This window comes from Ambystoma mexicanum, chromosome 11, assembly GCF_040938575.1.
Source record: "Ambystoma mexicanum isolate Mex_15411 chromosome 11, UKY_AmexF1_1, whole genome shotgun sequence".
NCBI classification, from domain to species: domain Eukaryota; kingdom Metazoa; phylum Chordata; class Amphibia; order Caudata; family Ambystomatidae; genus Ambystoma; species Ambystoma mexicanum.
Genome location: NC_090934.1, coordinates 992,141,420 through 992,158,276, shown reverse-complemented (window position 1 = coordinate 992,158,276; position 16,857 = coordinate 992,141,420). Strand labels below are relative to the sequence as shown.

Genomic DNA, 16,857 nt, shown 5'->3' with positions numbered 1-16,857 from the left:
TGGTCTATTCATTTTTTTATGGCTTCCCATTTTCATCGCCTTGACCCTAAATAAAATTGAATTTAAATTTTTCCAGCCACCAAGAAAATTCATCCTCCATTTCCTTACCTCCATTACAACGTCCAATCTCTAAAAACTCTTGTAATCATCTCTCCTAAGATCTTAGTTCCTCTTCCCACCTCTCTTCATCCCCTCCTTTATCCCTCATTCCTGGCTCAGAACCCCTCAGTGCCTTCCTTTTCCTTAATGCAATTGATGCCTGCGTATTTGGAGTCTGTGTCATTGGCACAGGCTTCAACTCCATCTAGGCCATCAGTGTCGAGGTTCTTGCTTCTGCAGAACCCAATCTCGAGCAGTCCCTTTACATCAGCTATGCCAGGGCTACCCAATTCAGGTTTTGGAATGTTTGGTGGGGGTGAGGGGAGGCAGAAGCAACCAAGAAGGACATGCCATATGGTATATAAAACCATTGCATGATCTGTGGAAACCAGAATTGCCTGACAAATCGGTCCTTGCTTACCAATGTGAAGACTCCCTGGGACAGCTGCAGAGGGACCTGCAGGAAGAAATTGGATGGGGCACTTCTCCAAACTAGGGGATAGACATGCAACCCCTCACAGCTCTTCGACCTGACTGTGGTTAATTCAGTGATGTATCTATGGCAGTGTGCACTTTGGGCATCTCTACTCCTTCGGAGTAGGTCAGTTCACACACCTTTACAGACTTTTTAGAGCCTAAGGTTCTGTAAATTCCCAAAATACAATTCAGTGGAGCCCTAACAGACCAGCTGTATAAGTGTGTAGAAGTACCTGGTTCATACCACACCCTTCAGAGGGTCTTAAGGTTTAGGCAGCTATAGCAAACTCAAGAGCCACATCTTTGCAGACACCTCATTATAGGGTGGTTTAACAATTTGCATGCATGAGGGAACACCTTGCTTTGAGTATGCTGAAAGTCTTCATTTATCTGGCTCGCTATTTCCAGACACTTTGGAAGGCTACTCCAAATGCAGGCAACCATCTACCATCTGATATGTAGGATTCTTTTGGGCAAATGGTGCAGGATGAAAAGGACATGGCTAGACTTTGGCTTCAGACCGGACTGGATGTGACTGATTGTGTGGGTCATGCGATGGGAGCATGAATTGTGCTACGTGAGCCCCTATGAACAAGAACTGCCAATATCCCCATGGATATGAAGCTGAACTACTTGATATACCATTTCATGGTTCCAAGCTCTTCAGCTCTAAGGCAGACCAGGCCACTTGTGGTCCGACTTCCAATTTGCTGGGTTTATCAGCTCCCATGACTTCCTTCTCCTCAGAGAGAGTCCAGTTCTGGCCTTGTTCTTTTCCCTTACAGGCTGGGGATATTCCCAGCAGCATCAACTGTAGAGGCAAGGAAAATGGTCTTTACATTCAAGTGGCAGAGCTATTCCCAAGCCTTATGCCTCGGATTCAATAACCGCTTTGCAGCGGCTTTACTACAACTATCATTTTCACCTTCATAGATCATCTTGACTCTTCTGTGTGAGTGCAAAATTTGACATTTCAAGAGGAAATGGTAGGAGATAACTTTATACAGAGGGGTTAAACAGATCATAGACTGAGATTACTGTCTGCCCTTTTAAAAAAAAACTTTATACAAAATCCTCCCAAAACATCACATTTTGCCTATGCCTTCTCTGGAACAGCTCCTACTCAAGAGATTTCTACTGCTGAAGAGAGCGGTGGAGCTTGTTTTGGATGGCTTTCAAATTAAGTCAACTGTGGCCAACAGTCACCCTGGTGACAGATGTATCACTGATGAGATGGGGTGATCTGCAAGATCATTCAGTGGCAGGTCTGTGTGAAGTCTAGGAGAAGCCCTCCCATATCAATTTCCTGGAGCTAAGGGAAGTTCATCTGGTATTGCAATCTCTTTTACAATAGAAATGAGGTTTGACTCTTAAAGGTCCTCATGGACATAATTGCCATGCACTACATCAAAAAAGATGGGTGGCGTGGGATCACTTACTCTGTGCAGGTCATGCTGCTGTGGAGGTTTTAGGTGATTAAGAACAGTGTCATATCTCACTGGTAGTCTGAGCACTGAGGCGGACACGCTGATTCACCTATCTGCAGGCTTCCACAAGTGGGTGCAGAACAAGGAGATTGTGGAGCACATATTCTCCATCAGATTGACCTATTCACTTCTGACTCCAACACAAAGTGTTAGACCTTCTACTCTAGGGGATTTCCAACAGTTGTCTCCCTGGGTGACGTGCTGGTGATTCCCTAGATGTTTGACATAGTGTACGTGTTGCATCCATTCCAGCCGAATACTTTGGTGCTGAGGAAGTTGAAGCAGAGCGCAACGACCATTATCTTGCTTGCTTTGGACTAGGCATAGGAGAAATGGTAACTAGTTATGCAGGAAATGTTGAAATGCCCTCCTTGAAGGATCACATAAAGGAAGTATCTGCTGATTTAGTTTTGTAGCAGAGCCCTTCACTTCAATGCCAGAACGCTCAGCCTTCATGATAGCTACCTTGAAGTTGAGGTAGAATTATTGGGATCTCTCAGAGGAGAGTCTTAATGTGATGCTCTCTGCGTCCAAGTCAATCTACATTTATAGCTGGTGCATGTTCTCTGCTTGGTGCTTTGATAGAGAGCTGAACACATTGCTGTGTTTTTAAAGGTATGCCTAAACAGGGCTCCTGTTGTGTGATTCCTAGGGTTTGACAGTATCTGAAAGCTCTTATGAATTCTACTCCACCCACGCCATGTGCAGTCTCCCAACCCCTAACTCCTTCAGACCTTAGTGTGGGTCTTACATACTAGATAGTGGGTCCGCTTTGAGCCCATTCATTCTTGTCCATTATGCTAGCTGTCTTTCATGGTAAACGTTTTGGTTGCATTTACTTCAACAAGGGTTTCTGAATTGCAGGCTTTATACTTATTCTCCTCTTTTATGCACTTGTCCAATGAAAAGGTCCATGGGTTAAACTATCTTTTCTTTCTGGGGTGTTGTTGAAATTTCACCTTTGGCAGTAAATCCACCTCCTGGTGGTATTTTCCGCTGCTCATACATCCAAGACTGGGCAGATTTTCCCTGGACAGGGCACCAGGAAGGCTCTGAATGTCTGCCTCTGTAGATCTGGGTATGGGCTAGCTGTCAAGCTATTTTGGGGTTTCACTGGACCAAAGAAAGGCAGAGCAGTCACTATCTCAGTTGGATTGTGCTCTGCATCAAAATATGTTGTGACATGGCCAGCAAGGAGGTCTCAGAAGGGCTGCATGCTTATTCAAAAAGCGGTCAAGCAGCCACTTATACTTTGGAGAGGAGTCTCCTTGCTGGTTATCTGCCCAGCTGCCAATTGGGCCTCTCCTCCTATTTTCATCAAGCATTATCACCTTGATTTCTTGGCTGTTGAGGATGCTAGAGTGGATAGGACAGTCCTGACAAATGTCTGTGTGTTGTGCTTTCCGTCCTTCTCCCGCCTCCATTAGGTCTTATGATACAGTTTTGGGAGTCTTTCACAGGCTGAGAGATCCTTTTTATGAATGTATCCATCAGGAAAAGAAATTAGTTACATCAGGTATTGTTTTGTTTGATGGACACCGATTTCACAGATTCCTCACCTTGCTCAAACATACCATGCAAAATTAAAGTTATACAAGGAACTGGCCAATCCTGTTGTAGTCTCTGCCTCTCCTGTTCCCTCGCAGGCCCTCTGTATCTAGAAGGAACTGGGCAATCCTGTTGCAGTCTCTACCTCTCCTGTTCCCTCCCAGGCCATCTGTATTGCTCTGGCCTCTCACTTCTCTGTTAAAACTCAGGACGTCCTGTCCTCAATCTCTTCCTCTTCCTCTCCCTCTCCATCTTCCTCTTCCTCTCTCGGCCCCCCTTTAGCCATCTCTCCCTCTCCTCCTCCTGTCTACTCTTTCTCTCTGACAACACCTGACAAGGTTTCTAGACCAGTCCGTTCTATGAAAGTGTTGTCCAAACAGGTGCTCCCCTGCTACTCCAGAACCATTACGGACCATATTGACACCCTCGCTCCAGCCTTGGCTGATTTCTGAAATCACTCTTTCGCCACTGGAACGTTCCTCTCTCCCCTTAAGCACTCCTGTGTGCACGCCCTCCTCAAGAAGCCGTCTGCCGATCCTACCTTCCTGTCAAACTATTGCCCAATCTCCATCACCCCTTTCCTGGGCAAGCTCTTGGAAAAATTGTCCTTCGCCAGCTTACTCTCCACACTGAATCTGTTGGTTGTCTCCATGACCATCAGTCTGGCTTCAGAGCTGCCAGAGTCACGGAAACTGCTCACCTGAACACCTGTGAAGATCTGCTCTCTAACCTTGATTCCAGCATTCCTTCTGTCCTCATCCTCCTTGATCTTTCCTCTGCTTTTGACATGGTCAACCACGCCATCCTGATCTATTGATTCTGAGAGAACCTGGGCATCACGGATCAGGCCCTGGAATGGCTGACCTTCGTCTTGGACTGCCCCTCCAAAGTCCAACTTGGTCCCTTTCTCTCTGCCACATCTCTACCTCTGGTGTTCCCCAGGGCTCTATACTGTCACCCTGGTTTTTCAACCTCTACTTGGCCCGTTTGGCCCACCTGATCTCTACCTTCTACTCTAACTTGTGTTATGCGGATAACACACTGCTTTCCTTCAGGCTCCCCTCAGCCTCCTTTCCTCTCTCGCTCATTCCTGTCTAGCCGCGATTCAGGATTGGTGCACCTCCAACTATCTCTGCCTTAATGCCAGTAAAATGGAGATCATTCTCGTTGGGACCCCTGCCCCTGCTTTCCCTCTCTCACTCTGGCCGCCTGCCTTGGGCCCTCTTCCTTCGCCTTCCTGCGAGGCAAAAAAAACCTTGATGTCATCTTCGACTCCACTCTGTCTCTCCTCATATCTCGGATGTCGCCAATAAGTCCCACTACCAGCTGCACCGGCACCTCCTCAAAGGGACTCTGCCCTTTCTCACTTTTCCCCAGAAGCTCAAGGTTTCCAGAGTCTTGGTTCTCTCTAGGCTTTCTTTCTGAATCTGCCTTTCTCTACTCTCTGCCCTCTGCAACTAATCCAGAACAGGACTGCAAGACTTATCATTGGCCTGAAGCCCAGGGACCATATCTCTCCAGCGCTGAAATCTTTCCACTGACTCACGGTGGCTGCAAGGATCAAGTTCAGTACCCTTTGCATTGTCCACAAGGCTTGCTGGGGCCAGGCCCTGCACTACATCCAATGCCCTCTTCCAAAATACCTTCCCTCTCGAGCCCTTCGCTCTGCTAACTCCAATTCTCTTACGGGTTAGGCGCTTCTCCAGGCAGAGAGTTGGGGGGCGGGTAGATCTCTCTCCTCTGCAGGTGCCTCCCTCTGGAGTGGCCTCCCTGCCCCTCTCAAACTTGAGCCGGATCACCTGAAGTTCCAGAAGCAGCTAAAAACTTTCTTCTATGCTTTCTCTCTCTCTCTCCCTCCCCTGCTGACCTACCTGTCTGTTGTACCGACTGTTTGCTCGGCTACCCTCAGAGTATCACTGGGTACCAGGCTCTTTCTTGATAATTCACCCTTGCACTGCCTCCGGACCTACCATGCAAGTAGGGGCTGTAACTATAACACTATAGTACTTTGTTCTTGCACTACCCAGAGCTGTGCTGCCCTGGCTGCACTTACTCCGAGCATTGCAGCCCTGTTTTCCCCTCCCCTCTCCCTTGCACTCCCCGTCCCTTCCCCCTTGCACTTGTCGTTCTCACACTCGCACGATCTGAATGACAAAAGGCCTAGTAAGATCGTTTGTCTTGTCCTTCCTCTGTCTTCCCTCCCTTGTCTTGTCGCGCCTAGAGACACTTGTGTACAGGCGCGTTATAAATGACTTATCATAAAGTGACGATTCTGCTGTTCCTTGCGGTTGCCTAATGTCAAAAGGGCAGAACTAGGGGAAATGGAGCCAGTAGTTGTGTTTGTGTGTGCGGATATTTATATTCTTCTCACGGGGGAAGGGCAAACTCTGGTTCACAACTCCTTTTAAGCCTTGCAGTCCAGATGAGGTTCTCCACCAAGAGATTTAGGCCTCTGACACAGGCAGTACAACTCAGGTGTTGCTGCTTAAATCATATGTTGTTGCTGCAGGGAATTCTGGTTGCTGTAATCAATCCAAGACATCTAGGAAACAAAAATAGCGGTAAATTGAGAGGACCTATTGGGTGGAGATACAAATTGGTGGTTTTTTTGTGGTATTCTACCTGTAATCACAGTATTTACCACCAAAAGTAAATGCCTCCATGCCATTAACGTTGCTGTTAGTACTTATGTGATGCCACCTATTTTACTGTTATCGTTCTAGTTGTAATGAATCCCTAAGTAGCAGCGCGTCTGTCTTTCTGACGTCAGTGAAATAAATGGGCACGTTTACCTTGGCTTTGTCTCGTATATTGCAAATGTTGCAGTGTTTAAAGGGAAGGGCCATCAAGTGTCATATGGCTGGAGGTTTGTATGTTTCATGCGCTGTGGGTGGCACAAGGTTGTAGGTGGTTGGCCTGTTACATTTAGTTGAACATATGGGCATTTTGATTACATGTGTTAGGAGATTGGTTTGTTAAACACACTTGGTTGAATACATTTGATGAATGAATGGATGGCCAAACGTATCCCATGTTTTAAGAGGTTGTATTGCCCCCATAGGTTGATCTTTTACAGACATATGTGGCATGAGCATGTCTGCTGCAGGCACTTTGATTGGCACACTGTTTGAAAGGATGGTCACACCATCCCATGTGGTAGATTTCCCTGTCAGAACTTGGGTGGCACACAGTGCATTTTAGATGGGAACATTAGCCGATGTAGAATGGGATCGCCTGGTACATATATTTTTTTGATTTACTCTTGATCTTTATTTTTCATAGCGGAAAAGAAAATGATGGCGTCCGCACCAGCTGCTGGAAATCAGCAGCTGTACTCGCAAGGCAGCCCTTTCCAGCCGGGACATGGCGGGAAGACCTTCAGGTTAGTGACTCTGAGTTTGGTCAAATGTTTTTTCCATCGTTTTTGCATGGCATATCTTTTTCTGTTTAATTTGATTCATTGGCCTAGAAATATTTTAAAATAGGAGAACATTCCTCTCCATAGAATGCAACTAAAAAACAATATGCTTCCTACAGCTGGGAATAATATGTTTTCTACTCACTAGTCTAAGGCTACTAGTCAGTACATTGAAGGACAGTACCTTTCAGGATTGAAGAACTACCATGCTGAAAAGCATTGTCTAAATCTTAACAAATACCTAGGTGGAACCATTTCATTATAGATTCATGCCCACCTAGAAAAGACATACAAATGGTTAAATGATATCAGTATAAATAATAGAATTCGATTTTTTTAAAACCATGTCCATAAATGACGCAGTCCAGAGCAATGCCCCCACCTGAGTCCAATCCATAATGGGCCACATTGACGAGGACTGAATTATGGGAGAGATCGCCTGCCACTGGCTCTAGACACAATGTGGAAGCTGTGCATCTGCTACTCATTCAAGAGTGAGAGCACATACTGTTGCAAGGTTTGAGTGGGAGTGGGGGCATTGATGTGCTATGGGGTTGGGGGAGGGGCAGTTTCAAAGACGTGTTAGATGGTTAATTAAATGGGATCCTCCTGGATTGCTTGTATTCATTTGCAACAGATTTTTTTTGTTTAGACTGCTATGGAGGCTTAAGGGAGATGTTCAACCCTCCTTTCCCGTCATCTCTGGCCTGCCTCCCTTGGCCCTCTTCCTGCTTCCACCTGCAAGGCTAAGAACCTAGAGATCGTCTTGGACTCCACACTCCTTTTCTCCTCACATTTCCGACTCCTCGAAGAAGTCAAACTACCAACTGCACCTCCTCAGAGGTATTCTTCCTTTTCTCTCCTTCCCCCAGAAGCTTACTGTCTCCAGAGCTCTGGTTCTCTCTAGGCTGGACACTGCAACAGCCTCTTTCAAAATCTCTCCCTCTGCAACTCATCCATAACAGGACTGCGAGACTTGTCCTTGGCCTTGAGCCCTGGGATTGTATCTCTCCAGCCCTGAAATCTCTTCATTGGCTCCATGCGGCTGCAAGGATTAAATTCAAGTCCCAGGCTTTCTGGGGCCTGGGTCCAAGATACCTTCAACTCTCCCTCTGTAAATACCTTCCCACTCAAGCTCTTCAGTCCCCCTCCTCCAACTCCCTCAGGGTCAGTCGCTTCGAGTTGGGGGTAGATCTCTTTTCTCGGCTGGGGCCTCCCTCTAGAACAGCCCGCTTGCCAATATGAAACTTCAGTAGAACCATCTCCGGTTCCGGAAGCACATCAAGACCTTCCTCTTTGTTTCTGCCTTCGGTCTGCCTCTCCCCTGCTGATCTGTCTGCTTCGGCACCGTGCACCTGGCTACCATCTGATTTCGGGCCCAGGTCCCTGCCGAACCAGCCACACATCTGCACTACCTACTGGCACCCCTTGCACTTGGGCCTTTATCTGTAACCCTACAGTCTCCTTTCCTGCACTTATTTCACACCCCCTGTCTGCGCTTTAAATCTTGCACTTGCCACCTTGGTGGCTGCACTACCAGTTGTTGTGTAACTTGCTCAGCACTTTCCACGTCTCCCCTCTCCCTTGCACTTCCCTCTTCCCTCTCCCCTGCAGTTTCGTGTTCTCAATGTCACTGGGCATAGTTAGATCGTTGTTTTGTCCTCCCTTGTTCCCCTCTGTTGCCTCATCAAGCTCTGAAGCAATTGTGTATGTGCACGATACAAATAAAATATCATATCATAACTCAAAGCAATGCTTGGTCGAATCTGACTGGTGCGAATCCCCCACAGCCGCTAACAAAACACGCTTCCAAAGTACAACCAGGCCATCCATACAACCAAAGCCACCTCATTCTCAGACAGAATGACCAAAGCCCAATCTCAATGACACAAACTCTTTACCATTCTGCGCGAATTGGAATGCCCTTTCACACCTACAGCAAACTTCACCAAAGATGATGCCTGGTGTCAACTTCACATTGCCGCCATGAATAAAATCACCACGCTCCAAGACTAAATTCAGAATGAGCAAGACCTCATCCACTTCAAATCATCCACTAGTAACCTATCTCCTATCACTTCCCCTGCACCACCCCCTACCTCTACCACCCTATTCAGTTTCCTCCCTGTCACTGAAGCGGAAATCTCCAAGATCGTCGCTGGCCTTAAACACTCTCGATGCCAAGGAGAGACAAAGCCCCGCTCCCCTCATCAAGGAGTGTTGTGAAGCCCTCATACCAAGTATCACATCGATCATCAACTCCTCGTTCACTACGAACTCAGTCCTGACCAACCTCAAGGAACCTTGGATCTGGCCCCTCATCAAGAAAGCATACCTTGTTCCCACCATCCCCAGCAAATACCACCCCATGACCAGTGTCCCATTCCTTGCTTGTTGCTGTATCAAGGCTACTACTACATCATTATGGCATTATGGCAGCTGGAAGGTCCAGGCACTGGCACCAGGGGGAGGGGAAGAAATACAATCGTGCTCACCCAAACATTCTGTTCCATATCTTTATTGCGCTCCTCGCTCCCAAGGCTTCCACCTTCGTTTTGATCTATAATGTATCCCCCTCTGTACCGGATACTGCAAAGGGTGTATTTATGGGAAGATGTGACATGGTCATGCATTTTCAGGCTTTTTAGGCCCATTTGTTTTATTGCGGGTAGGCTGGGGTCGCTCACTTTTCTGGGAATGCAGGGACTCTGGGACAGGGTCAGTGGGGGGGTGCTGTTCGTCCTGGTGGTCTGGGTGGGGGTTCAAGGTCTGTTGTTGGCCTACTTGTGATGAACGGGCATGGCGAGGAGCCTGGCGCTGTCTCACAGTCCTGCAGGGCCCATTCCTTATTGTGATAGGAAATAATTGCAACAGTCAGGGAACAAGAGTACGTTTCTGTGGGAATCGGCAGCACAGGCTCATCTGTCCTCAGCGTCAGGGGTGGACTGGGAACCAAAAGGGGCCCTGGAAATAATGTTCAAAGTGGCCCCATATTACACCTTTCCAGCAAGCCCAACCCTTTTCCTATGAGAACAATTGGAAATAGAACTCAAACGAGGCCCAGGGTGCAGAGGCCCACCGGGAAATCTCCAGAGTTCCCTATAGGCCAGTCCACCCATGCTCAGCGTTTGGGCCTGATCATGTTTCTCCATCGGGCCTTGGTTTACACGCAGCCATGTAAGGCTGCATTCGGCTTCCATAACTATAAAATGGTGCCTCTTTATTTGCGCGCACTACGTCTATGCATCTATAATGCCAGTGATCTTGCCTCCCAGCTTAACTTCTCTAACACAGCCCCTTTCCCCCCAGCACATCACGCTATTCATGGGATTCACCTCACTCTAAAGCGCCTAGGGTGGGTGGGATGGACTCATTTCCATCCCAATACTATTGCCATCCTGCTTCAGGGCATGTTTTGTTAATTGTTACATATTCTTATTTATAAAAGATGCACACCGTTTATAATTAGTCAGAAATGTTAAAGGAAACTGTTGAATTAGCGAATGTTTATTTGACCTCTGCACTTTCTTCAACGTGAAAATTGAATGAAATTGGCATATGCTCAGTTCATGTAACGCACCTTCCCATTGTGCATTTCAGAGCCCCTCAGTATTTTAGCCCTGGTTAGATGCCTTTGTGACTGCCAGCCAAGCACACCCCTGCCCGAGATGCTACGCTGTGCCTAGCAGCTCTAAAAGTGAATACTGTGTTCATATGTCTTCGTTCGCCTCAGTGCCCGCACCACTATGCCATGTGTGGGTAACTGTGGTTAATAACTCCACCTCCTGTGCACGTCTTCTAAAAAAACGGGCTGTCCACTGAACGTTTTTAATATCATTTTATACTAGTTGCTTGGCCGGTGGCTGGTTGAGTATGATAGAAACATGTACGTTTTTCTTTCCAAAGACTAACAAAAGAGGACAACATGGATTTTAAAGTGGATGGCTTTGCTGTCCTATGTGTATTCGTATGGCAATCCGGAACAGAAATTGACATAATTTGGAGGGAGATCCAACAAGGGCCGTGGTGGGGGTAGAGTTTGGAGGCAGGGGCGGAGTTCCGAGGGGTTGGAGCTGGCAGTTGAACTCCGCTGAAAGGAAATGTTCAAAATTATAGTTTTAAAATGGTGCAATTTATGTCATGCTGCTTCTTTCCAAACTCAACAGTGTACATCAATTCCACTTTAAATCACTTCCATAGCAGTGGTGCACCCAAAGTAGTGTTGGTAATGCAGTGATCTATAATACACCAAGGGATCCATAGACTCGCTCTACAGTAGAAGGCTAGCAGGGTAGCTTAGCGGGTTGAAAGACTGTTGCTGAGATGTTATATATGAAAAACGGTTTGTTAATCATATGACTTTTTGCAATTGCTTATAAAAACAAGTACTATAAATCGTGTTTGGCCAGGACATGGGTTAGGCTGGTCGGTTGCTTATATTCATAGCAGAGGTTGGGGGTATTTCTGCCCCTGTGGTGAAAATCAAAAGTTGGCACCCATGAAGCCACAGTTTAATTTCCTTATAGCTGCTGTCCGCACAACAGAAGCATTTGTTTGTGATTAAGCGTATATAACATCTTTATGACTATAACCTGTGATTAAACACGGAGAAGAAAAATTACAGGGTATGTTGTGTGGTAGTCTAACAAAAATAGAAACACATTTCAAAGAAAACTAGTGAATGCAAGCTTAAGCAGCATTTTTGAGTTTGGAAATGTCTTTTTTTTTTCTTCTTTCCATAAAAGTGTTAGATGCACCTTTTGGAAAACAAGAGTGCCCAGCACATAGAAAGCATGCTTTTAACAGTGATGGCCCCCACCCAAGTGACAGTCATGAACCATTGACTCCCGTGGTGTCCGTTTCAGGCCAGAAGAAAGAAACGGTTTATAGTGATTGCATCAAAAATAAAGGGTTGACATACCAAACCATCGAATACAAAGCATCTAATGCCAAAGCATCGGCAGGCTATCTTTTACATGTAAAAGTGCCTTTCCATCGAAACCAGTCCATCGAAAATATAAATGGACTAGTTTCAATGGAAATGCAGTTTTACATGTAAAAGATCGCATTTCAGTGCTTTTTTCTGTAACTTTAAAACATTACATGGAACTGTCGAGTGCTGAATTTTCGTCACTGGCCAGCTCCTTGTAACGTTTTAATTTATTTTTTAATATTGGGGGGCGGGAGGGGAGGTTCCACCCAAACCCGCATACCCACCCCAACCCTAACCCTAATATAGCCCTTAATCTAACCCTAGCCCTAACCCTAATTTAACCCTTAATCTAACCCTAGCCCCAACCATAACCCTAACCCTAATGTAACCCTTAATCCAACCCTAGCCCCAACCCTAGCCCCAACCCTAACCCTAATGTAACCCTTAATCCAACCCTAACCCTAGCCCCACCCCTAACCCTAATGTAACCCTTAATCTAACCCTAGCCCCAACCCTAACCTCCTAACCCTAATCTAACCCCTGATCTTAACATTACATATCGACGGATCCATCGCATTTTATGCAATGAAATGGCCATTCGATGGAATGGTATTTCGATGGATAAAATTCAAAGGTTTGGTGTTAGATGGTTTGCCATTCAATGGAATTACCAGATACTGAAAGAAACAGGCTGAGAAAATCGACCCGGCAAACGGGCGTATGATGGCCGGGGAAAGGAGAATAAAGTAGATCATGTGGTCCCCAGCTTTCCTTCCCAACAGATGTCCTTACTTGGCACACTGGCATATATTGGCAGATCCAGCATGTTTACGCTCCATATACTATCATTACTGGCATTATGGTAAAAGCAAACTTGCCTGTGTTCTTATGTGTGAATAAAGACACATATTGGTGTAGCCAGCATGAACATTTATGGGAACATCGGCATGAAAATCTTTTTCTTTTTCTTTTTACAGAATATGGCCTTCTAGCGGACAAAGGCATAATGAAAAGGCATTAAGAAATGCTTCTGTGCACCTTTGGTGACTTGGCATCTAATAATTCATGTTTTACCATAAGAAACCGACTGTGATCTATGTAGCTTTTGACCCAATTTTTCACAGAAAGTCTGCTGTAAATTTCACTGTTTTAACACTTCATTTAAAACATATTTTGCGGGGGAAAACCCCACTGAAACTCCCTCTGTTAATTTGATCCCCCTCGCTATGCTCAGTCTCTATTTGTACCAAATGTTTACATCCACTTAATGAAACAAATTCACTAGCCGCCACTGGCAACAGCACCCTTTTTTCCACAAAGTCCATAGTCCTACTTCTTCTCCCTCCCCCCTACTTCGACCACTGGTGCACACATTGGGTGATGATCTGTTAATTGGACAGTAGATAGTTGGACAAGACCCATAATTTTAGACTGAAATGATGTCAAAAATAAATAAATAAGGCAACCTATCCATTTTAAATAAATGAACACATTTAAAGTATGCAAAATGTTGGTAAGCCGTGGTAGGATTCTCTAATAATTCATCCTGATTGGCATGTAGAAGATCAGCCTTGTCAATGGTGATTTTGTAATTTTAAATAACTATTGAAATTGTCTCACAGTGGGCATGTCTGGTTGTGTCTCAAGATTCCACCAATCATTTGTTTATTTCTGACCAATCTTAAGATCCATAGGAGTGAAAAAATGAAACTTAAAAACAAAGAACCTACTCTGTATTGCATCTCAATGGGTTAAAACATCATCTGCATATAAAGGAGTTAAAGATACTGTAAGCTGAGGGAAATGTTAAAGTTGCAAGGTATTATCAACCAGACATAAGTCACTTGGCCCCCGGCACAAGTCACTTGGCCCCCAGCACATGAGCAAAGCACACCATTTAATACTTGCCAAGAGTGATTTATCCATTGTCAGTGGTTTGTAGAAAGTGCACATTTTATCACCCACTATAAGTAAACACTTCCAGTCCCCGTACACTGGTTTCTGCCTGTAGTTCATTCCATACAGAGTTCTAAGGTGAACAACAAGAGGCACTATCCATAACTGCAAGCTGTCTGTTTTTGTTGTCGGGAGAATTTAAAACCCACTATAGATGCATTTCAGTGCCTTGTATAGATTTCACCACAATTTATAGGACGAAAGATGATGGGGCAAACCAATATTCTCCAGTATTGGGTCACACACAAAAACTTAAAATATGAAATATTTACACATAAAACATTTCACTCTGTGAGCCACTAAATATAATGTAAATCGGTGCATAAACACCAAGTTTTTTCGGGATTTTTTGCTGATTCATTATATGGAGAATACATATTTTACACAAGAAAGCATGTAAGAATTTCTTCTATGGTATATTTGACAAATTATAAATAAAATACCAAAGACAGGTCAAACTATACAAATCAACAGTCCTCAAACCAAAAAAATACTATTACTCCACAAAAATAGAACCGGCAAACAATCCACAGAAGGAAATCTTCAAAATCGTCAAAGAGCTAACAAAACCCTCATCCTGCAAGTACTCCACCATCCCAACAAAAGCACTTTGTGACAACATCACCCACCACCCGAGATCAAAAATAGACACAATCTAGGAGGCCATCAACACAGCTCGGGAAAATTCAACCACAACTCACATTCCTAGAACCAATCACAGAAGAAATCTCAGCCACACTGATCATGGACACCAAGGGAACCCTGCCCTCCGGCATCTTCAAAGGAATCCTCAACCACAGCAACTCACTTCCGGAACTTAATGAATCTATCACTCAAAAGAGGAATACTACTGTCCACCTTCAAATCAGCATACATCAAACCACTGATAAAAAAAGAATCAGAAAGTGCAGAAGACCCGAGCAACTACAGACCGATATCCAACCTGCCCTACCCAGCAAAGATCCTGGAGAACCATGCATACAAAATCTTACTGAAATACGTCGAAAAAAACTACTCACAAGTTGGATTCAGACCAATGTGAGAAACAGAATCAGCACTTCTATCAACATGGGAAGACCTGAAAATAAACGCACCTTGACCGGCCCTCATACTACTGGACATATCAGAGGCATTTGACACAATCAGCCACGCAACACTAATAAAAAGATTGATGGAAGGTGGCATAAAGAATTCTGCACTAAAGTGGCTTAAATATTTCCTAAAAAGCAAACCGAAAGAACCTACCTACCACCATTCACCTCAAATACCAAAAATATATCCTGTAGAGTACCTCGGGGATCCAGCCTCTCTCCTCTGATTTTCAACCTCTACATGTGCCCACTGATGAAAATCATTCAAATCCACAGACTTACTGCATACAACTATGCAGACTATACACAGCTGATTGTGAAAACAAACAGAACCCAGGAACAAAACAACTGCCTCACAGACATCTACAATTGGATGACAGTGAACAACCTCAAACTGAACCCGACAAAAACGGAAATAATGCTCTCACCTGCAGGATTCAACAGAGAAAACCCACAACTGTACTGGCTGGCTGGCATGGGAATGGAACCGGCGACTACTGATGTAGTAAATAACCTAGGAATACTAATGGACAACAGACTATCCCTGGAACCGCAAATCAACGCAATCACCAAAAAATGCTTCTTCATCCTAAGACTACTCAGAGGATTACCCCCTTTACCGCTCCTTCCCTCACAATCATATCCCTGATAATCACAAGAATTGACTACTCAAACAGCCTCGACCTAGGAATGATGGAAAGACTCACCTAGAAACTCCAAAGGGTGCAAAATAAAGCAACCAGGATCCTATTACGACTAAACCAAAAAGACCACATCACGCCAGCACTGAAAAGCCTACATTGGTTACCAGTAAAAAAATGCATTAAATTCAAAGCACTCTGCATCCTCCACAAAGCCTTGCACAGAAAAGGAGCTGAAATCCTCCGAGACAAGATTACCCTGTACCGCCCAAGAAGGGACCTAAGATCCAGCAACGACCTACAAATAGGGGCGAAACATTATGAAAAAAGGAAATTCAGCGGAACAGTGTTCTCACGTCGAATTGCTAACCCCTGGAACGCTATGCCCAAAGAAATTAATTATAACTACAGAAGAAAACATCACCTTCAGGAAACGAGTCAAAACCTGGTTATTCAACAGACAATGATAGCCGCAAAGGGACACCGGCAGCAATAACATCACTGATGTACAACTAGAGCGGAGGCGCCATGGGCCGATGAACCACAAGCAAGAACCTGGGTAGACCCCATCAGGCGGCAACCAAAGTGTCACATCTGAAGCTCCAACAAACGAACAGAATTACTAACCCATTTCTCCTTTCTGCTCCCCCTACATAACCAACGCCACTACTCTAGACCTTTGGCTAGCCACACTACAAATATACTAACCAAGAATCAACTCTATGTGCACACCTAGAGAGAACCACCGCACATAGTCCATAAAATTGTCAACAACACAAGTACATACCAAGACACCAGATAATCTTACAGCTGTGGGTCACCCGCGACTCTGGATCCCTTATGGACACTAGCCAGTATGCACAACCCCAACACACCACCACACTACGCACTAACACAAACACTTTTACCCACCATAAGCACAGAGTCCTACCTACAAAGTTACAACTCAAAGGGTCTTCCTCACCAACTCCCACATGCAAAACACTCGGAAGGGAGTTCCTACTGGTTATAATCCATCCTCTCATCCTAATCCCACTTACCTCCCCACCCCCATTTTCTTCAAGAGCAACGCCAGCGCTTGGAGACTCCCCCTGGGTGGTAGCGGTGCACGGTATAAATCAACATAATGTAACATACCATTTATCCTCTGAATTGTCCAATTGTATCCACTTTCATAACATTGATTTTTTTTAAAAGCTTGATTTTT

At 45.1% G+C, this 16,857-nt stretch overlaps 1 protein-coding gene across 5 annotated transcripts in view; it reads left to right on the top strand.

Annotated features, from left to right (window-relative positions):
• The window catches only part of ARNT2 (aryl hydrocarbon receptor nuclear translocator 2), an 861,066-nt gene that overhangs the window by 739,649 nt on the left and 104,560 nt on the right, over positions 1 to 16,857 (top strand). For all 5 annotated transcript variants that reach the window (XM_069624174.1, XM_069624173.1, XM_069624172.1 and 2 more), the window contains one exon: positions 6,894 to 6,993. In XM_069624174.1, the coding sequence (XP_069480275.1) occupies positions 6,894 to 6,993 (100 nt within the window). The remainder of the gene's footprint in view (positions 1 to 6,893; positions 6,994 to 16,857) is intronic.